Below are 21,063 nucleotides of genomic sequence, written 5' to 3' on the forward strand. Positions count from 1 at the left end.
TTGTGTTAGGCAGAAATGTCCCTGCTAGGTCTGGGTAGTAGATGGACCCTGTCTCCTTTAGCCATTTGATATCAATAAGTCAGAGTGGGAGTGTGCTGGCTTTATTTCTCAAACAAATGATGTTAAAATTTCACCTTAAAAATGAGCCCCTTGGGAGGCTCAGCAGGGAGAGCAGTGCTGGGGTGTCTTTTCAAAGCCATACAAAAGTTAAGGTACCAAGCTGCTCCTTCCAAGAGATCACTTTTTTCCCCCATCTAACCCCAAATCCTTGGCTTTAGGCTTGCCCTGTGTCTGTAAACTTGTTCAGAAATAGAGATAAAAAAATCAGCAGCTCAGGCAACACTTTAACCAGGGCTCTATTCAGCAGTGGTAAGTGAATAAATAACATTAACAGGTTCAGGTTCAGCTATGTCAGGGAGGTTCAGGTTGGACATCAGGAGGAATTTCCTCATGGAAAGGGTGGTCAGGCACTGGAAGGGGCTGCCCAGGGAGCTGGTGGACTCGTCCATCCCTGGAGGTTTCCAAGGAATGACTGGACGTGGCACTTAGTACTCTAGGCTGGGTGACAAGGTGGGGATTGGGCCCAGATTGGACTCAATCTTGGAGGGCTTTTCCAACCTTAATGACTCTGTGAACATGCAGAGAACAGCTGTTCCCTCTGCCACAGAAATGCCTTGGGCAGTTTTTCTTGCCAGATGGGGGTGCAGGGACTTCAGGTGAGCTCAGATGCCCTCTCCATGGGGCTCCTACTCTTGTTTTCCAAGTGGCTTGTTGTTTGAGGGGGGTGCAGGGCAGGGTCTCCAGTGCTTCAGCAAGCTGAAGGATGCAGAAATGCAATTTTTGGGGGATATAATGAAGCTGCTGAATGTATTTGAAGCAGGGGAATTGGATATGAAGACACTGAATATAATTTTTCCTCCTAAAACATGTTCTCCCCATAATGTTTGCAGCCACTGGAGTAGCCAAGAGGCAAATCCTCCAACTGCTGAATAGAACCCCCAGTAAAAACTGTGCTTAATCCTGATGGAGCCACAGCTGAGCCCTCCTTTCCTCATAAATCAGTGTTTGCTAGTCCCTTGTAGCTTATTTTTGTGTATTTAAAAAAACCAACAACCAAGGAGCAGAGACTTTAACCCTTTTTCTGACACCTCCCCATCCCTTGCAGCAGCCCAGCCCTCATCCCAATGATCCATCTTGCAATAGCAAACCTGAGAGTGTGCGGGAAGGAGGAAATAACTCGGTAAGGAAAGCAGAGCTCGGTTCACAGCTACCAAAGGGTCCTTAAAAACAGTGAGTCCTTCTTGGTTTGAAATCCAGGATACAGAAAAATACTGTTTAGGTTCAGCCAGGATGTATGTGGGTTGGTAGAAATGGGGTTAAATGGAAACAGATGGGGGAAAAGCAGGAGTGCCAAGGAACAGCATCCAGAAGTCCCACAGAACAGCATCCAGAGGATGTTTCTTCATCCTTGAGCCTCTCAGGAAGCTGCTCCGTCCTTGGGCAGCATCTGGAGGTCTGATGGGTAAGATATGGAGGGTGAGGGTGCTGGGTCCAACCCCAGGCCAGTGCAGTGTGTCACACCCTTGGCAGGGTGCTGGGGTGAGGATGCTCCCTCTGGCAGCTCAAGGGAACTGGATTATCCAATTTCGGTGTCCAAAATTGAGCCCAGTCTAAGGTGAGTCCCCACTGACATTGCTGTTCATTGGCTGTGGTGACCAGTGGGAGCTCTGGGTGGGTTCTGGGTGCTCAGAGCAGATCAGCAAAGAGTTCCCCAGGTGATGGGTGCCCAAAGCCTCCTTCCAAACCAGATTCCCTTAATCCAAAGCAGCAATAACCTCTGTGTTTGTTGGTGTGTCATGACATGCATTAACACGTCATCCCAGACACCCATAACTGCTCCATCCTGGCATCACTGTGGGATGGGGCCATAAATCCTGGCATGTTGGGTAACAGAATCTGAATCCTTCATGGGGGAGGTGTTTGTCTCCTGATAAGTTGTGATGTTACCTCTTACTTGACAGGCATCGGGAGCCCCCACTGCCACCAGCTCTTCCCATGGGCTGGAACATCCCAGCACATGGAGAAATGGTGCTGTTTGGTGCTTTTCCTTAAGAAATGTTGTATTTTCAGCTAATGAGTTTTCCAAACACACCCTTTCATCTCTCTGGTATGGGAGACCTTCCAGAAACGGGGAATGGTGTTGTATCTCACTCATGTGCAAGTGTGGAAGTTCCACAGTGGCATCCCAGCCATGCCAAGGCACAACTACAAGATATGATGTCTTCTTGTTTCCTTCATTTAAAACATGGAAATTTTCTTTTCCAATGTGTTGCAGAAGAAGACAAATGGAGCCCCGAATGGATTTTACGCAGAGATTGACTGGGACAGATACGTAAGTGTCCCACAGAGCTTCCCGTCATCCAGCACATGTACAGATCCTTGTGGGGAACTCATGATGTTCCTGTACACTGATTTTGGGCTTTTTGGGTGATGTCTGGGTGTCAGTTTTGTCCAGATTTCCATTTCATATCTGCAAGTCAATCAGGTTGTATAAAACTGCCCAGAAATGAGGTGGCTCTGGAGAGCTCTGTCTGGCCAACAGGATGTTGTACTTTATCCAAAGAAAACCTTGGTTTACAACCAAGAATTAAAAATGCTTTCCTGCAAAAATTGAGCACTGCAAAATTAATTGTGAACTTTGAAGGCTTTGCCACAGCACAGGTTGCCTTTGCTTTGTGTAGCCCCAGGGGCTTGAGTTTTGCTGGACATCACTTCCCACAGGAGGAAAGAGCTGCTCCAGCTTTCCAGAAACAGAATTAATATTCCTAATTCTATATTCCTACTCAGAACTCACCTGAGCTTGATGAGGAGGGATACAGCATCCGACCTGAGGAACCAGGCTATATCCTTTATTGTTGGCTTTGTCTCTTGGGTTACAAACTGTAAGATGAGCTGGGGTTCACAGGCAGGCCACTGGCTATCTTTATTTCATTTTTATTATTTATCATAATTTATTTCCTAATTTTTATTTTCATTTTGAGCTATCATTCTACAGCTAAAACTAACTTCCAGAGGGAATTACCTGAGGCATTAGAACAGAAGGTGATTTTAATTGCCTTTGCTCCACTGGTGTGGAGTGAGGAAGCGTGAGGAATGTGAGAGCATTACAGTGGGACGCCCTGTGGAAACCGCCATGTCCACCATTAACCTGGAGAAAAGGAGGTTCGGGGGGACCTTCTTGCTCTCTGCAACTCCCTGACAGGAGGGTGGAGGCAGGTGAGGGTCAGGCTCTGCTCCCAGGGAACAAGGGACAGCACAAAAGGAAACGGCCTCAAGCTGTGCCCAAGGAGGTTCAAGTTGGATATTGGGAAAATTTCTTCCTGGAAAGGGCTGTCCAGCCCTGGCACAGTTGCCCAGGGTAGTGGTAGAGGCCCCCTCCCTGGGGGGATTTAGAAGCCATGTGGATGTGGCACCTGGGGACATGGGTCAGTGGTGGCCTTGGCAGTGCTGGGAATGGTTGGACTTGGTGATCTTAGAGGGATTTTCCAACCTGAACAATTCTGTGAAATCCAGATGTGGATACAAACCCCTGCTGGGCTAAACCAGGGTTGGAGTTATCCCTGTGAACACCACTCCCATGTCCTCTGCCCACACATGGATGAAGCAGTGAAAGATCACAGCAGTGATGGGCACAGCAAGAGGATTCACTCCTGCCCTTGGGCATTTGGGATAAGCATTTGGGGAACACCTGAATCCTGCTCTCCAGGGAGGCTTCAGCCTTGGAGTGCCCGGGAAGCAGAAGGAATCTTTCTTTAACTGTGCTCTACCTACCAAAGGAAAGCACTTCTACTCCTCAAGTGAATCCGAGGAGGAAGAGGAGGCACACAAGAAGTTCAACATCAAGATCAAGCCCCTGCAGGCCAAGGATGTCCTGAGGAGCGCGGCCACTGTGGATGAGCTGAAGGCCTCCATAGGCAACATTGCACTTTCTCCATCCCCTGTGGTGAGTCCTGTGTGTTTCCCTCTCTCCTGCAATTCCAAGAGTAGTGGTGTTCCACAGGGATCATCTCAAGCACGTGGGAAGTTCTGCTTTCCATGCTGATGCTCTATGAAATGTTGAGGTGGAGCCTCTTCTCTGCCTGGGTGAGAGGGCACTTTTGTAGGAATTTTTCTGGCTGCTTGAGCTGCAGCCACTAAGGCAGAAGAGTTTCGGATTCCAGCCAATTTAATGTTATTTTTTCCCCTCCTGAAACACATAACAGGATCTTAAAAGGCAGCTTTTTGATAAGGTCTCAGGCCTTGATTTGGGAGTTGGGTTAGCAGGTAGTTGATGAGGTCTGTCACAAAAATTTCTCAGCTAAATTATGGAGGAGGGAAGGAAAAATGACATTATACTTTAGTCTTACTAGTGCCTTTGGAAATGCCTAAAAGTGCTACATATAAACTATAAATGAACATGAACTGTATATATTTGTATCATGCTATTGTGGCTTCACATCATGCTTTGGGTTGATACTATACTATAAATTAATATAAACTATAAATGAAGTGTTACATATAAACCATAAACCCAAGGGAATGACTGGAGCTGAGTCAGGGGAGGTTTAGGGTGGACAACTGAGATAAGGATATGTTATTCCTTTTCTTCCCTTTTTCCTTGTTTTTTAATGTAATCATCGTTCAGAAGATAAAACAGAAGGGTCTTGTCCTGATTCCCAGGACAAGGAAAGTATCTGGGGGTTTTCACACTGCCATAGGATGTTAGAGGGACATTTCTCATCCTGGGGGTGAATCCAGGTTCCTGGAAGGAATGGTCATCTCTTCTAAGTCCCTCCTGGTATAAATACCATCACTCTCTGCTTTTCCTAAGGCTTTTTAAGATTTCTGTTGTCTCACCTCAATCTGTTCAGCCGTGAAAAGATTGGGTTTTGGTCTTTCAGTGGTTTTTAGTGTGGGCTTTAATGTCTTTCCAGACGATGCTTCTCATGATTTATAAATAACCTGTATCTGAAGTGTGAATGAATCTCAAACCCGAAGCAAAGATGAAAGAAAATCAGTGTATTTTATTTCTTCTTCCTTTTCTGCCTGTTGGCATTCAAGGGTTAGAAATTGCAGTTGGATGCTTTGAGAAGCACAAAAAAAAAGGGAGGGGGGGAAACAACCCCAAACCCAACAATTAAAATAATAATAAAGCAGCAAGTGCAGCAAAATGGGAGAGTTTGAGAGTGGCAATTATTTGCCAAATAGGCAAATAATGATTGCAAGATAATTATACTAAATATAGGACTAATTTATTGTGAAACCAAGCAAATTTTGGCTTTGCAGAGTGATGACCTCAGCATTTTGTTGCACATGTGTATGTATATAATGTAGGTGACATTGGGAGGAGAGAGGAAAAAGTGCAATATTTTAAAAATTGGATAAGGAAGGCACTGAGAATTTATTTAAGGGGCCAAGTCTGTTTGTTGCTTAGATTTCTGCATCCCTTGCAGGGATGCTGCAGGTTGGGAAAGTATCCCTGCCCGTGGCAGTGGGGTGGGGAACAAGATGAGCTTTAAGGTCCCTCCCAACCCAAACCATTCTGAGATTGAAAGATTTATTAAGAAAAATTTGGATGGTTGCACGAAGGTCCTGGCAGCGCAAAGATTCTTGGTGGTTTTAATTCTCATTGATTAAATACTTGAAGAGTTTTGCACTGATACATGAGGCTTAGGCTGTCGTGATCAGCATTTCTTCTGCCCTTCGCTTTCTCCGGGAAAACCAAATTCCCACAGAATGTGAATTTTGCTAAATAGGATTTTTGTCTCCTCTTTTCCATGGTGTTTTTCCTGCTGAGGTGGAGAGATTTTTGCCATAATTTAAGAAGGGTTTAGCCCCTGGGGAGGAGGATGCCTGTGTGATGTGGTCCGAAGGCTTTGGGTGCTGGGTTAGGACACTGTGTTGTGCCTTGGGATAATTGTTGTCCCTGGCAGAGCTCGGTCTTGGGCTGGAGCCTGTTCTTCCCTGTGAGGCAGTGCAGACGTGCTCAGGGAAAAGCCCTGTGCCAGGCTGGACAGAAGGATCCATGCTGCTCACCCATGTGGGGATCCAAAATCCGGTGTAGGGAGCCAAGGTGTGCAGATGGGGGAGTGAGCAGTGTCGCCGCCAGGCACTCCTGCTCTCCGGGTCCTGGCACATGGCACTGCCCAGGAAAGCACCACTGCCCCAGGCAGAAGCTGGCTGAAGGAGTTTTGCATCCACAGGAGTTCCGTACTTGGCTGCCAGGTCCTTGTCCTGGGCTTGTCTTCCCTCCAAAACCAGCTGCAAAGCCCTGCTCTGGCATTGCATCCTCCTGGAATAGAGCAGTGGGATAGTAGACCGTGGAATCCCAGACTGGTTGAATTGGAAGGGACCTTAAAGCTCATCTCATTCCAGCCCCTGCCATGGGCAGGGACACCTTCCACTATCCCAGGTTGCTCTAAGCCCCATCCAACCTGGCCTTGGACACTTCCAGGGGTGAGGCAGCCACAGGTTCTCTGGGCAGCCTGTGTCTGTAGTCACTGTCCTCTCCATGCCTTTGGGGTGTGAATTCTTATGCTTTAAAACTTAGAAACAAGAAGAAAACTGGAGATACTGGTGTAAACTGGTGTCAGATGCTCCCTCTGTTTGAAGGCCAACAGCTCAAGGTCCATTTCTGGTGCAGAAGATCACAGGTGCTGGTGGCATAACCTGCTTGTGCCATGTGCCCCACCAGCACAGCCCAGATGCTTCAGACCTCCCACCTGTACCTCTGCTCCTGCTGGGCTTTGCTCTTGGCTACATGAAAACTCAGACCCAGGAACAAGGACTTTGTGGGAAAAACAGTGACTGGCTTAAGATGATGAGTAACAGCCTTAAACTTAAGCACTTAAAAACAACATTTCTGCCCCATTGACTTTTCTCCCACACGGACCCTTCCAAGGAATGAAGTGGGCTGGGAATGGTTGTTGCCTATAGCCAGTGGGGCCTGTTAATGATAAAACAAGTGAATTGCTTCTATAAGATGGCTCAGAGAAAAGTTTTATATTTCCATATGCTCTCCTTCTGTCCAGTCTTCCAGCTGGGTGGGTGACAGCCTGGCTGGTGCACTCATGACCCTCTGCTTTGCCATGTCTTTAACCTGATGCTTTGGTCATAATACAAATCCTTAATTTCTCTGTTACCCTTTTGAGAAAATATCTTATATTCTTGTTCTTTTTTTTTCTCTTTCTGCAATCTTTTAGAGGAAAAGTCCGGTAAGAAACACAGTTTTTATCTCCCTAATACTTTAACCCAGCCTTGCATCCTCTGGTCACACAGTGCCTGTTCTGCACATCTCTAAAGCTGAAATGGAAAATGTAAATAACAAATCCTGCCCTTCTAGAATGATGTTTAATTTCCTTTATTGTTGACTTAGAACATTTAAAAATAGAGCATTTAAAAATAGAGCTAAGCTGTCTTTGCTTTGAGTGTTCAGTCTGGGGGTGTAGTTTGGGTGAAAGGTGTTTGGACAAGATGCGTAAGGGCACTCTTTTATCTGTGGATTGTGGCACATCCAAAGGTATGAGAAGGCAGAAAACTAATCTGTGATCCATCACCTCTGTGGTTCCTGTGTGCAGAGGAGTTGGTTTCCCCAAGAGGACTGAGCTGCCAACTGTTCCAAGCCCAAAGTGGGGAAATGCACCCAATTTCCAGGGTTTGGGTTACCTGTGGGGTACCAGGTCACCCATGGGGTGTTGTGCTCCAGTGGTGGAGGCTGTGTGGAGGAGAAGCCCACCTGGTGCAGCGGTGACAGAGGGGTATGATGGGCTCTGGGGGACTTGGGGTGCTGACCTGTCACTCTCTGACCAGGTGTCTCTTCTCTCTTCCTTCTCGCTGACCGCAGCGGCGCAGCCCGGTAAGGACACACTCCTTTCCCCTTCCTCCTCTACTGGGAATGGGAGTGCTGCAGGGAGCTAAGTCAGTGCTTGATGGGAATAGGGAATGGGGACTGGGTGCCAGTGCTGCTACCCACCCTGCTGTGTGACCCCAGGTGATGGTGGGATCAAGGGGATTGCCTCCCCTTGATAATGCAAAGGGGCCCTCAGTGATAGGTGTTCTCCAAGGCTCATCCTGCATCCTTGCAACCTCCTGGAGATCCTGCTTGTGGTCCTGGGATGTCCCCACTGACCCCCTCTTGTGGGGCTCCTGCTCCCCCCTCTGCTGCACAGCTCCAAATTCCTCTGACTGGGGGGGATTTGGCTTTGGAACAAGCTTCCCAAGGCCAGTGCTGGGGTCCCCATCCCTGGAGGGATTTAAAAGGTGTGTGGATGTGGCATTTGGGGTCATGGGTCAGTGGTGCCCTTGGCAGCGCTGGGAGATGGTTGGACTCGATGATGTTACGTGGCTTTTCTAACCTAAATTATTGTGTGTGGGGAGCTGTGTGTGATGTGGCAAAAGCAAGGACTTAAATTACTAAAATACATTATTAGATTGACTTGCAGCCATCAAACATAAGGATTTGGGGTTTATGCCATTATTAATGGGGTGAGGGTGTAACTGACCCACCGCCCAAGGCACTGGTAGCTGGGATGTCTTCAAAAGCAGAGCTGCCAACGATGGCTTCGAGTGGGTCAGAAACCTCCTTGCAGGGTTGTCTGCTCTCTGTATTTCAGACACATACAGTAAATGTCACTTTAGACAATTCCTGCCACGTCTGCTGGGCTGTTTTGCTCCTGGGTGACAATTGGCATGTGCCTATGTCCCCGTGCATCCCACTTACCTCTGTGTTTCTGTTTCCAGGGGACAATTAAAAGGAATTTATCCAGTAAGTATCTTCTGCAGCCTGGAAAAACAGTCAGCACAGTTGGTGGAGGTGTTTGGGGGAGGGGGGGGAGGAAGGAAGGGGGGAAGGTTTGCTTTAAAGCGGTCCGGGCAGAAACGATGACACCCAAAAGTTTTCCCTAAAATGCCATGTGGGGCATCCTTGGGGTACCTGGAGTGTACTACAGGGAGTATAGTGTGCTATAGCAGTGCAGCTCCCTAGTTCAGTGCTCTACAGAAATAAATCTAAATTAAAAAGCAGATTCTTTGCTGGGGTGGGATGTGTGCCATGCTGATGGCACACTGGGTGTGAGCCCTCCTGCCAGCACAGGGTCTGGGAGGAGTGGGCAGGGAATGACTCTTACCCTGTGCTGTCTGTCCTGTGCCACAGGTGAGGAGATCACGCGGCCCCGGCGCTCCACACCAACACCAGACCCTGCCAGGTCAGTACAGAGCCCCTCAGTGGGATTATCCAACGCATCCACGTTCAGGTACATTGACCCAATGTGGGTTTTGAGCATTCCATGGGCAGGTGAACATTTAGACTGGGCTGAATGTGTTCTCCTCCAGGTTTTGAGCATTCCATGGGCAGGTGAACATTTAGACTGGGCTGAATGTGTTCTCCTCCAGGTTTTGATCCTTTATCATCTACATCAAGGTAGGGCAAACCCAGAATAAAGAGCAAATTCACTGGGTATTTGTTACCCTACAACTATTACCAACCCATCAGTGAGCTGAGCTGCTCCAGTTTGGCTCATCAAAGGCACCACTGCAGCAACATCACTTGTATAACCTTTTAGGCTCCTGAGACAGCTGAACATCTGTGTTTGGCTTTAAATACACTGAGAAAATGCAGGATGCAGCACAGGGAGATTTGGGTCCATGGGCTCTTTGTTGGATTCTGGAGAAGATAAGGCTCCCGAGAGACCTTAAAGCCCCTTCCAGTGCCTACAGAGGCTCCAGGAGAGCTGGAGAGGGACTTTGACAAGGAATGACAGGACAAGGGGGAATGGCTTCACACTGCTGGAGGGCAGTGTTAGATGGGATAGTGGGAAGGAATTCTTCCCTGTGAGGGTGGTGAGGCCCTGGCACAGGTTGCCCAGAGAAGCTGTGGCTGCCTCATCCCTGGAGGTGTCCAAAGCTGGGTTGGATGGGGCTTGGAGCAACCTGGGATAGTGGAATGTGTCCCTGGCCATGGCAGGGGGTGGAATTGGGATGGGCTTTAAGGTCCTCCAAACCAGTCTGTGATTCTGGCAGAATTGAGAGGCTGTGATGGTAGTGGTGCCCCCAGTTTCAGATGCACAGTGTCCATCCTTGTACTCCTATAAGAGCAGCAAGGACATCCACTCCTGTAAGCCACCTTGAACCTGATCAATAGGGAGAGCTGACAAACATTGTGCTGGGGGGATATATCGATTTAGAAAAGCAAACACACAAGTTTATATGGAGTAAAGCCAAGTGTTACTGTGAATGTGCCCCAGGTAGCTGCAGGGCTTGACTCAAGGTGTGTTGGACCAGAGTGGGGTCCAGACCTTGACTATTTTTATTAATCCTTTCCCATGCGGTTTTGACTAATTTTGAACCAACTTGAACTGTCCCAGCAGCTGCTCTGGCACTACAGGGTTGGCACCATAGTGCTATAGCCAGTGCTACCACTATCCTTCCCTTTTCACTGCCCAAACGCCCGTGTTTGCCCAGGTCCTTGTTAGTCTGAAATGTAAACACTCCCTGAAAATATTCGTATTTGCTTCAAACTCTTGGTTTGAGCACAAACCTGATCCTCATGGCTCCTCTGTGCTTGTCTCATCCTGCAGCAAGAAAACGGGGGAGGATCCTGCTGCACTGGCTCCACTCTTCGGGCCCCCCTTGGAGTCGGCGTTCGAGGAGCAGAAGCTGGACGGTGGGCTGGGGACATGGGTGGCATCTTCTGGCAGTGCCTTGGGGACAGCTGGCAGCATCCAACTCTGCCAGCAAGCAGGGCAGTGATAGGACAAGAGGAAATAATCTCAAGTTGTGTCCAAGGAAGTTTAGGTTTGATATTGGGGAAAATTTCTTGATGGAAAGGGTTGTCCAGCCCTGGCACAGCTGCCCGGGGCAGTGGTGGAGGGATTTAAAAGCCATGTGGATGTGGCACTTGGGAACATGCTGGATTGGACTTGATGTTCTTAGAGAGCTTTTCCAACCTAAGCAATTCCCTGATGAGGTTCCTAACCCTCCTCTTAAAGAAGGAAAAAGACAAAGCTAAAGCTGAAGGCGAAGGGCAGGTGACAGGGTTCCCAGTCTGGGGTTAATACGGGTTAGATGGAAACAGAGCAAGTGTTTAAGTCAATTAGTTAATTATGTGGTCTGGGACAGATCCTGATAGGGAACAGCTAATGAATATCAAAATTATTGACTCTCAAATCAAACCATGGTTATACCAAGCCCCTCGATGCTCCCCAAAGTGTGGGGAGGAGTTTAACACCACTCCAACACCTCAGATCTGCCTTCAGTGAAATAGCAGGATGCTGGATGGAGCTGTTGGACAATGCCTCCATTCTCAGGAAGATGCTATCTCAATAATGTCATTTTTTCCCCAAAACCAGTGTTTGCTTGGCATAGAGACACTTTGCTCCTCCCCAGGCTTGATTTTTCCCAGCTTTCCCAAAGTGCAGTGATCTTGCAAGGCTTGTTTTCCTCAAAGAACAACCCGATTCACCCTCTGGAGCGGATTGTTCCCAGAGAGATCTCCTCCTCCTTCTCCCAGAGCCAGCAGACTCTGCTCCCAGGGAATGGCCACTGCCTTTGTAGCCTCGTTATGTCTTGTCATTTACGACTCCAGTTAATTCTTTTAATCAAAGCTATGTTTGCTTGCAGTTCTCTGCACACAGCCCCTCCAAAAAGTGCAATAAATTTAATTTACTTAGAAAATTTTTTCCCTACAACCTCTGTGAATATATTTGTATCTTTTCATTTTAATACCCGATGGGGTTTCTTCCATATCCTAAAATATCAGACAATTTTTGCAATCAATACAATGTTTCCCTCCATGTAATAAGCCTCTAAATCCATCAATGGCATTGTTTTGTTTGTCAAGCAGCATGAGTGTCAAACTAATTGCATGTCCTGTTTCAAAATCAGGCAAGCTTTTAATTATTCACCATTATAGAACCCCCTGTCTTTAATTAATAGAGAGATTTGTGTCACTGTTTGGTTCCTCTTTTCCCAAGCCTCAGATGAAGGTGGTTTGGTGTTTGGAAGAAGGAAGATGGTTAGTTTTCTCATTGCTTTAAAAGGTTTATTTATTTTTGATTTTTCAGCTGCTCTAGATCAGCCTGAGATCTGGGGTTCAGTCCAGCCCATCAACACAAGTGTAGAGTCCCCAAAACTTCCGAGACCTTTTCCAACTGGAAGTAAGTGATTGTGCAGGTTGTCAATCAAAAAATAATATATACAGAAATCAGGACAAATATTTGACTTTTCCTCATCTAGACTGTGCGATTCCATAACATTTTATGTTTCAGGGGTTTTTTTCCCCTGGCTTGACTTGAGCTGCAGTACTGCAGGATGGAGGAAGGAATGGGATTGGGTGAGGGATGGGATGGATGGTACTTGGGATGGGAAGGAAGGGTGGACGGTACTCGGGGTGAGAGGTTATGCACATCCTCCCTTAGGATATGTGCTGCTGCCACGAGAGCTGGGTTTCCAAGGTGAAACCTCTCCAGCCAGGACAAATGTCATGCTTGGAAGCTGTGGTAAAAGCCACGCTGCCTTCAGAGGCCAGGAATACCAGATCATGCATGTTAATGATCTGGCTGGAGAGGTTGGAAACACTGGGTTTTTTTGTCTGGGTTAACATATGGAAGATCAGCACAACCCCAAATCCCTGATTTTTATTGCAGCTTTCCCCATTGCCTGAGGCAGCTGGGGAACTGCAGCTTTTCCTCCTCCCAAGCTGCAAGGTCATTTTTTTTCTTCCTTTTCCTACTCTTCCCGCCTCACTAGCCATGAGCCCAATGGATTTCATGCCAAACCCACCCCTGGCCCTAGTGCTGATGTGCCAAGGTCAAGGCAACTTCTGGCCACATCTCCACCTTCCAAGGGGACTGGGACACTGATGATGGAAACCACAGTACCTCACGGGCTGCTCCTCCAGGAGGTTTGGCCTTGGATCTGATTTGCATCTGCTTGGCAAAAATGCCTCTGTAAAGCAGTACTGGTCAATTAGCCACTGTTAATTAGCCACAGTGTTCCTGTTCCCCTGTGTGCATCCTGGCTCCATGTGGGATGGGAACATGTGAAACACAGAGGCAGATCTGTGCCTCAGAGGCTACAGGTTTAATTAAAATGGTAATTCAGGACTTTAAAATGTGTGAGTACAGTCTGAGAATTAAAAATGGGGGAAATAAAATTCATAAAACCCAGTAAAAATGGCATTACACTGACAGAGGGCAGAGATAGATGGGATATTGGGAAGATATTGTTCCCTCTGAGGGTGGTGAGGCCCTGGCACAGGTTGCCCAGAGAAGCTGTGGCTGCACAATCCCTGGAATTGTCCAAGGCCAGGTTGGACAGGGCATGGAGCAACCTCATCACTGTCATATCCCCCATTCCCAGTAAAACTGTGTTTCCTAAGACACTGTAACTGAATTTATTCCCCTCTCTGCTCTCTTGCAGCTCCTCCACCACTCCCACCGAAGAACATCCCGGCCACGCCGCCACGCACCGGCTCCCCCCTGCCTGTGGGAATAGGTAAAACTCAGTGTGTGCCAGGGCACAGTCCTGGGAGACTGATCTAGAGCCTCCAGTGGTGGTGCTGGGTGGGGGGTGGTTCCCCATGGCTGCATTTGGGACACAGATTTGGTCCTTGTGCATCCTCTTCCCTTTGCATTTGTAGAATTCCAGACTGATTTAGGTTGGAAGGGACGTTGAAGTTCATCTTGTTCCAGCCCCTGCCATGGGCAGGGACACCTTCCACTAGATCAGGTTGCTCCAAGCCCTGTCCAACCTGGCCTTGAACACTTCCAGAGATGGGGCAGCCACAGCTTTGTGGATGCTGCAGTTGGGGTGATGCTGTAGAAGCAGCACAAAGATGCCTTTGGCCCCCAGGTCTGTGTCATCCTGGTGAAATTAATGTTTTCTCCACTCTCCCTGACTTTGGGATCAGTCACTCTGGAAATGCTATGCAGCATAAGCCTTAATGTCCTGCTCAAAATTGGGAATATATAGAACCCTGTTACCACCTGAAGCAGCCCTGAATGGTCTGTGCTTATGGAATAACAGGGCAGTGTCTGCCTGTGTCAGGGAGCTGCTCCTGCACTCCCTGTCCCCCAGATTCCTACTGCTACCAGGGAATGTGGGAAAAGCCCCTCCTGGTCTCACAGCCTGGGCTAGAGAAGAGAGAATGGAATGGTGCTGGGAATGAAGGACAACCTGAGGACAGGGAGGGAAAGGGATTGGTTGCAGCCAGAGAACATAAAGTGCTTATAAGTATATAATTCATGGTGCTGGCAGGGTGCCGTCTGATGGAGCAGCAGGATTTGAGGAGGGGATACAGTGCCTGGCCTTTAGATAGGGCACTGCATGGGGACAGACAGAGCACCTTGGGATGAAATTACCTTTCCATGAAGAAATCCCCTGCTCTGACCTCACTGCTCTATCCATTGACATCTCATTCATGCTCCCATATCTTGATTTTTTTCCTATTTATTGGAGCAGCCAGGCTGGCAGAGTGTCCATCTCCATACATTGATTCATCCACAGGAGCAAATGTCAAGCCCAGCCACGTGTGTCGGGCCATTTGCTGGGCTCTGCCTTGTGCATCATGTAAAAGCAAGAGGCTGAGGTCTACATTGTTTGTTTGAGAAAAATTCTCAAAAGTTTATCCCAAATGTAGAACAGCAGATGGCTCCCCCAAACATGGGAGCAGAGGTGGGGTGATGCTGGCACAAGGAGCCCAGAGGGCACATTAGTTTTAGGATCTCCCTTCCCTGGATATGTAACGTTTGGCTGATGGATCATCTCTGTGTTGGTCATGGAGTCAGATGGGAATGCTGGTGTGTGGTGGCTTGGTTAGTGAGCAGAGCTCTGAAATCCCCTGATCTGCTGCTGCTTGTGACTGAAGAACATTCACCCTGTCTGCATCCTGTGCTGCAAATCAGCATGTTCAAGTATATATATTTATACGTGTGTGTTTATAAATATATATATATAGTGTGGGGTATCCCAGAGCGCTGAGTGCATAAGTTTAATATCTGCTGATAATCCAGAGTGATGGTAAGGACATGCTGTCATTTAGAGGACATGTAAAAGCTGTAACTTTTGGGATGATGTAGTACTGTTGGATGTGAGTGATGGAGGAGCAGGGCTTGGCTCATGGTGCATGTTTACTCATCCAGCCTTTAGACCCAGTGTGGTTCATTATATGTTGCACATGGCCTGATGTAGAACTTTGTTGCACATGAATTATATTCCCCAGGAGCTTATAAGAAACCATGTTTTTAGAGCATCTCCTCTAGAAGTAGCTGGCACAGAGCCCGTAGAGAGTAGTGCAGCCCTCGCTTAATGCCAAGTGTAAAATAACCTCCTCTGACCACAGGAGGGGACCAGGCAGCAGCAGAGCCCAAAAGGGACAAACTCCCGTCCATCAATGACTTGGACAGCATTTTTGGCCCTGTGCCGTCCCCCAAATCTGCTGCTGCAAACGCAGAAGACAAGTGGGTCAATTTTTCTGATCAATCCCCGGAAAACGCGGCTCCAGAGTTGACGCCCCGGGAAAAAGCGGGATCCCCGCCGGCGGCAGCGGCCGGTCCAGCCAATGCTCCCGCGGCGGAGCCCTCCCGCCCGCTGCCCTCGCCGCTGCACCTGGAGGAGGTTCACAAGAAGGTTTCTGAACACCTGAAGGATGAGAACGTGGAGCCGGTGGCCTCTCCCAAAGATTTTGGGCCGGGACAGAGAGCGACCCCGCCGCCCCCTCCGCCGCCCACCTACCGCACGGTGGTCTCGTCCCCCGGACCGGGCGCCAGCACGGGCAGCACCAGCGGTACGTCCCGCGGCCGTGGCTGTGCTTCGGGGGGGCCCTGAGCGCCTCCGGCGTCCCCTCCCGCCTGGCTGTGCCTGCGCCCGGGCCCGTCTCGTGCTTCCACGTCCGTCGTCTGCCCTCCGCCTCCTGTGTCCTCCCCCTGCTCCTCGCTGCGTGTCTCGTGGTGGGATGGGGCTGATGATCTTTCCCCAAAGCTCCCGAGAGCCGCCCTTCCCACCTCTGCCGTGCACGGAATTTGGGATGGGGTTGCTATTGCTGCAGCTCTGTCCTCAGTAGGTTTGAGTAAATATAGTCAGAAACATTTCAGGCAAATAATCTGAGCAAGCCTCAGCTCCAGGGTCCTTTAAATCTGTTGCAGACAGGTCACCACACAGTGTCACCCCCCCAGCTTAGAGGTAGCACAGATCTGGACAGTGCTTGGTCCTTTTTGGCTCTGAGTGTAAAGAGCCAGGAGAAATGCCTTCCAGGGTGAGCCTCTCCCAGGGCAGAACCTGATTGGTCTGTCTGGCAGGTGCTGGCTGCCTGCTTAATTATAAATTATTATTATTAATTATAAATGTCAGTGCCCATTAGGGCAAATGAGCTTGGTGGAGGTCAACTTACATGCACTTTCTGAGGGTGTTTGAGGGGGTGTGACCTGTTATTTTAGGGGCTGACTCCCAAAGGTACTTACTGGACACCTGTGCTGCCATCCTGCATCCACCAGAAGTTATTTTTGAGGGAATTACTCCCTCAGGGCCCTGAAGAACCTCCACCCAGGTGGGGGAGGTGAAGGGTGTGTTGGGTGTGCAGCCCCCAGCTGTGTTCCCCAGCATGTGACACCAGCCTCATGGAAGCTTGGAAGCAGTGTCATTCCTCTGGGTTGTCACCTCCATGGAAGGGGTGGGGAGGGGCTGCTGGGGGTGTCCCACCATGTGAGGCTGGTGCTGCAAGTGTGCCTTTGCTTCAGTGATGGTGGCTTTTCTGTGCTGGGAGGGTGGGAATCCATGTGGGGGCTGCTAGTGGCAGTGGTTGGAGCTGGGACTTCTGGAGTTTGGCAGCAGGAAACAGCAAGATTCTTCCACCATGCTCTCCAACCTCATGCCAACTGAGTAGCTCCTTGTGGGAATGAAGAGCCACAGGATGGGGACATCCCATGTAGGGATGAATGGAGGAGCTGTTGTTTCCAAGAAGATCCATGTCTCTTCTTCAGGAATTGCCTCCTGTCTCAGTCTGGACTGCTTTGCATCCCACTGTCACCTCAGCCTTCCCCAGTGCAGCAAGCTGGAAAATGCAAAGTGTTAACATACCCACAGAAAAACTGTGTAAATATTCCAAAAGCTGCATCCCCTGGCAGATGGATCCAGCATCTTTCATGCTCCTCTGCACCTTTCCAAGGCCCCTGATGCTGCATTTGGTCCTGGGCCTGTCCAGTTTTTGGATGCTGTGGAGCAGAGCCATCCCAGGATGCCCTCCTGCCTTTACATCCCATGGGAGCCTGGGCTTGTGGGTGTCACTGAATCAGGGCTCAGGATGGGTGTAGAGTCATCATGGAATGGTTTGGATTGGAAGGGAACTCAAAGCTCATCTCATTCCAACTCCTTGCCATGGGCAGGGACACCTTCCACCAGACCAAGTTGTGCCAAGCCCAGCATCCCAGCAGGCTTCTGATCTCGTGCTTATTTCCACACACTGCCACTGTTTCCTGTGGCAGGAAACACCTATTCTGGGATGGAAGCCAATGTCTGGCAGGTCTTTGGCTACCTTGCGGTCACAGAACACTCCCTTGAAGGCTCCATCCTGCCACACTCGTTCAGTGCTGCAAGGCTACTTTCCCTGAATAATTCCTATTTTGTCAGGCTTTTATTGGGATAAGTAAGGAAAAATTCAGACTCTGATTCCCAAATTAGGCTTTTAATTAAAAATGGCTTGTACTTCAGAGTTGTGCCAAAGGATGACTGGAATTTACTCCATTTAAACAAGCCCCTCTCTTGGCTTAGCCTGTTCTCCTTTACCTCCTGCTCTCATTTCTATAGATCTAGCTTTGGTCTTTCCTTAGTCTGAACTATCACCCAAAAAATGTAGGAAATTATTCTCTTGTAAGTTGGAAAAATAAAGCCAAAGTCCTTGTCTTATCATCAGTCTGAACCAAGCATGGAGCTGCTGATCTCCGTGGAGACTAGTGGCAAAGGCCGTGTCAGTTGTCCTGGGAACGGGGTCTGAATTTCCTCCCACTCCTTGTGCCCCTCATGTCATGGTGCCATCTCTGACTGCTCTGTACAACACCAGTTATTGCTGAACATCTTCGGGAAGGAATTTCTGTGCATGGAGCAAAAGTCTCCTGGATATTCTGTAAAGCATCGGTCAAAATTTCCATCTGATTACAAAACTTCCCCTACACAGCAGGACAGCAACTGCTGGGACCATGTGAACCCTGAGATCAACACCACTTGTTCTGCAAGACTCTTCCAGAGGGTTGGGAGATGTTACACTCCCAGCAAAACTTATAACCTTCCTGTTCTGGCCTCTCCCCTCTTGCTGGGACAAGGCTTTGCCCCTACTACCCACCCTTTCCACCAGTTGTGCCAGCCCTAGAACTGTGGCACCAGCACCAGCTGCTGCAGGGCTTCAGCACCATATTCCTCCTGCCTACATCTGTTTTTTGGGAAAGCTGTAAGTCTCCTCTGATAACAATTTTGCCTAAAGCTCCCTGGCTGAGGGAGCGGGGTATTGGACAGCCCCTGTGAGGAATTCTTCAGCATCAGCAGTCCTGGAATGCTCTGTGCCCTGGTGTGAGGCTGTGGTCACGGGGAGCTGTGTGGGGTGTGCATGGGCACCCCTGGGTGGGTGGGGGATCTGGGGTGGGCAGCGCTGTGGGCACTGTCTATGTGGTGTTCATGGCTCCCGTTTGTTGCAGGTTCCTCGTCGCCGGCTCGCCCTGGAACGCCACTGGCCACCTGTGGCACCCCCCCGCCACCGCCCCCCCGGCCCCCCTCCCGGCCCAAGCTGCCCCCCGGCAAGCCCCCCGTCGCTGACGTGGTACGTTGGGAGGGAGCGGGGGGTGGTGGGTGGCATTCCCAGTCCTGACATGGATAACGGAACAAGTTACTGGTGGGGGCTGCCAGGGAGGGGTGGGGTTTTCTAGGATTTGTCTACTGAGGTAGGTTCCACCTGGGAAGGGCTGTAACTGCTTCTGGTTGTCCATATTACATATTTGGTTATCACGCACGTGGTTATCAGGTAGCCCAGCCTGGTAATGCCAAGTGCAGGGAAACCATGGTCTGCAGTCATGACAAAAGGCAGAGAATGGGGTGGGGCAGGAGTGGGAAGGGTTTGGGGGTAAAGCAGTGTGGATCCAGCTGTCCTGGGAATGGTAGCTGGCTCAGGGGGATGCAGCAATCTTTGGTGGGAGTGCCCAGCAATCTTAGGTGGGGTGTTCACCACCGTGCCATCTGGGCTGCGACATTCTGTCCTGCCACTCCAGGCTGCTTCAGGTAGGTTGGGAGAGTTTTTGGATTCACGATTTGAATAAAAAAATCATCCCTAAAGGACCCACAAGGACCTGATAAGCTGCTCCCTGGTGAGATGGCACCAGATGGCACCGCTTCTTTCCCAATGCTAAGTGCATTCCATCCATCCCGCGGCCTCTGGAGGTCCCATCCTCAGCGTGGATGGGAACTTCAAACACCCAGACCCACGTGATGGTGGGAATCACCTCTCATTTTTCCAGGTCTTAGCTCTAAAAGAACTAAAGTCATTCCCTTTACTCCTCTGGGATGCCAGCAGAGCAGCTGGCTGGAGTTCCTGAGGTTCATGGCTTCAGGGAAAAGCTTGTTTGTTTGATGCAAACGTGTCTGTGTTTTCTTTAACCTTGTGTTATTTTATGTTTTTCTACAGTCCAGGCCTTTTAGCCCTCCTATCCACTCATCCAGCCCTCCTCCGATAGCACCTTTAGCCCGTGCTGAAAGTACTTCTTCCATATCTTCCACCAATTCCCTGAGTGCAGCCACCACTCCCACCGTTGGTAAAAACATACAGCTCTGCTGTTCTTTCACCTTTCCTACCTCTAAATGTCCTTAAATGATTCTTGAAGCCTTTTGATTTGCTAGATTATTCTTTGGGTTCACATTAATTACTTTTCATCAGGTTTTTTAAGTGCAAAAAGGGATTTGAGGGGGGCATGATGCATCAGGAGGGGGATGCTGTCAGGCAAGCTTTGAGGCAGCTCCAAATGTTGTGGAAAATGGATGTTTGGTGGAAGTCAAGGTTATCACCAAGGGAAATATATCATAAAATGCGGTTATGGTCTGTAAATTTGAGCAAAATAAGGTTTTTTTGCAGGAGATGCTTGTGCCGGGAGGGGGGCTGGAAGCCAGACCTTGGGATCTGGGAGACAATTTTAAATCTTTTTGAATGTCTTAATTTTGCACTTTCCTTTAAAGTGGTAGTGGGAAATGGGGTCTTGGAAAAGGCTCTTCCAAACCATTTAGCTTGGCACGTCCTAAGGCAGAATAAAGTACTGCAGTTTTCTTTTGGAGGAATGTCCTGAAAAACATGGGGTTTGCCAAACCCCCCGGGTGCCTGAGACAAGCAATGGGAATAAAGTCTGGCTGGCAGCTCCCAGGCTCCAGGCGCTGGGTCCCCCTGTGCCTCCCTCCTCCATTCCCTCTGTCCCCACCTCCCTTCCATCCCGGTTGCTGGCACTCCGTCTTCTGCCATCACTGCCATCCCACCTGGCTGCCAGCCCTACTGTTCCTCGCTTCCTGCAGCTCCATCTTCTCCAGGATCTCCTTCCTCCTTTTTCTTTTCTTTCCAACCCTCCAAAAACCAGCCTGGCTGGTTGGTGTGTGCTTAGCCGCTGGCCTGGCTGTGGCATTTGTCACCAGCTGTCACCTCACAAGTGGTGGCATCACCACGTGTGATGGCTGGAAGGTGCTGGGTGTCCTGAGCCGTGTGCCAGGCGCTGTCCCCGCGGTGCCAGTGGCACTGAGCCCTCCCTGTGGGTTTGCTGGAGTCTCCGACCTGCGTCTCCATCCTGTTGTTTGCTTCACTCTCAAGGTGTCGTAGGTGCTTGTACTTGTTCGCCGGCTGTTGGTCACTGTCACAGCGTGTTGCCGGAAAACAAAACACCTGGAGAAAGGGGCAGCCAGCCCTGAGCATTCCCAGTGTGTTGGTCCTGTTCGTGCCCACTGTCCCCCACGATGCCAGTGGGATTGGCACAGTGCCTGCTGGCACAGTGGCCACGGGGCACCTGGGACTACGGT

The 21,063-nt window shown here is 49.4% G+C and overlaps 1 protein-coding gene across 3 annotated transcripts in view; it reads left to right on the top strand.

Moving 5' to 3' along the window:
- The window catches only part of SGIP1 (SH3GL interacting endocytic adaptor 1), a 54,456-nt gene that overhangs the window by 16,475 nt on the left and 16,918 nt on the right, over positions 1-21,063 (top strand). For all 3 annotated transcript variants that reach the window (XM_032696651.1, XM_032696652.1, XM_032696653.1), the window contains exons 4-16: positions 2,336-2,392; positions 2,848-2,902; positions 3,828-4,003; positions 7,242-7,253; positions 7,883-7,894; positions 8,779-8,803; positions 9,191-9,242; positions 10,614-10,699; positions 12,099-12,191; positions 13,456-13,530; positions 15,377-15,820; positions 18,717-18,838; positions 19,697-19,823. In XM_032696651.1, the coding sequence (XP_032552542.1) occupies positions 2,336-2,392; positions 2,848-2,902; positions 3,828-4,003; positions 7,242-7,253; positions 7,883-7,894; positions 8,779-8,803; positions 9,191-9,242; positions 10,614-10,699; positions 12,099-12,191; positions 13,456-13,530; positions 15,377-15,820; positions 18,717-18,838; positions 19,697-19,823 (1,336 nt within the window). The remainder of the gene's footprint in view (positions 1-2,335; positions 2,393-2,847; positions 2,903-3,827; positions 4,004-7,241; positions 7,254-7,882; positions 7,895-8,778; positions 8,804-9,190; positions 9,243-10,613; positions 10,700-12,098; positions 12,192-13,455; positions 13,531-15,376; positions 15,821-18,716; positions 18,839-19,696; positions 19,824-21,063) is intronic.

Source organism: Chiroxiphia lanceolata, chromosome 9 (assembly GCF_009829145.1).
Source record: "Chiroxiphia lanceolata isolate bChiLan1 chromosome 9, bChiLan1.pri, whole genome shotgun sequence".
In the NCBI taxonomy this organism is placed as follows: domain Eukaryota; kingdom Metazoa; phylum Chordata; class Aves; order Passeriformes; family Pipridae; genus Chiroxiphia; species Chiroxiphia lanceolata.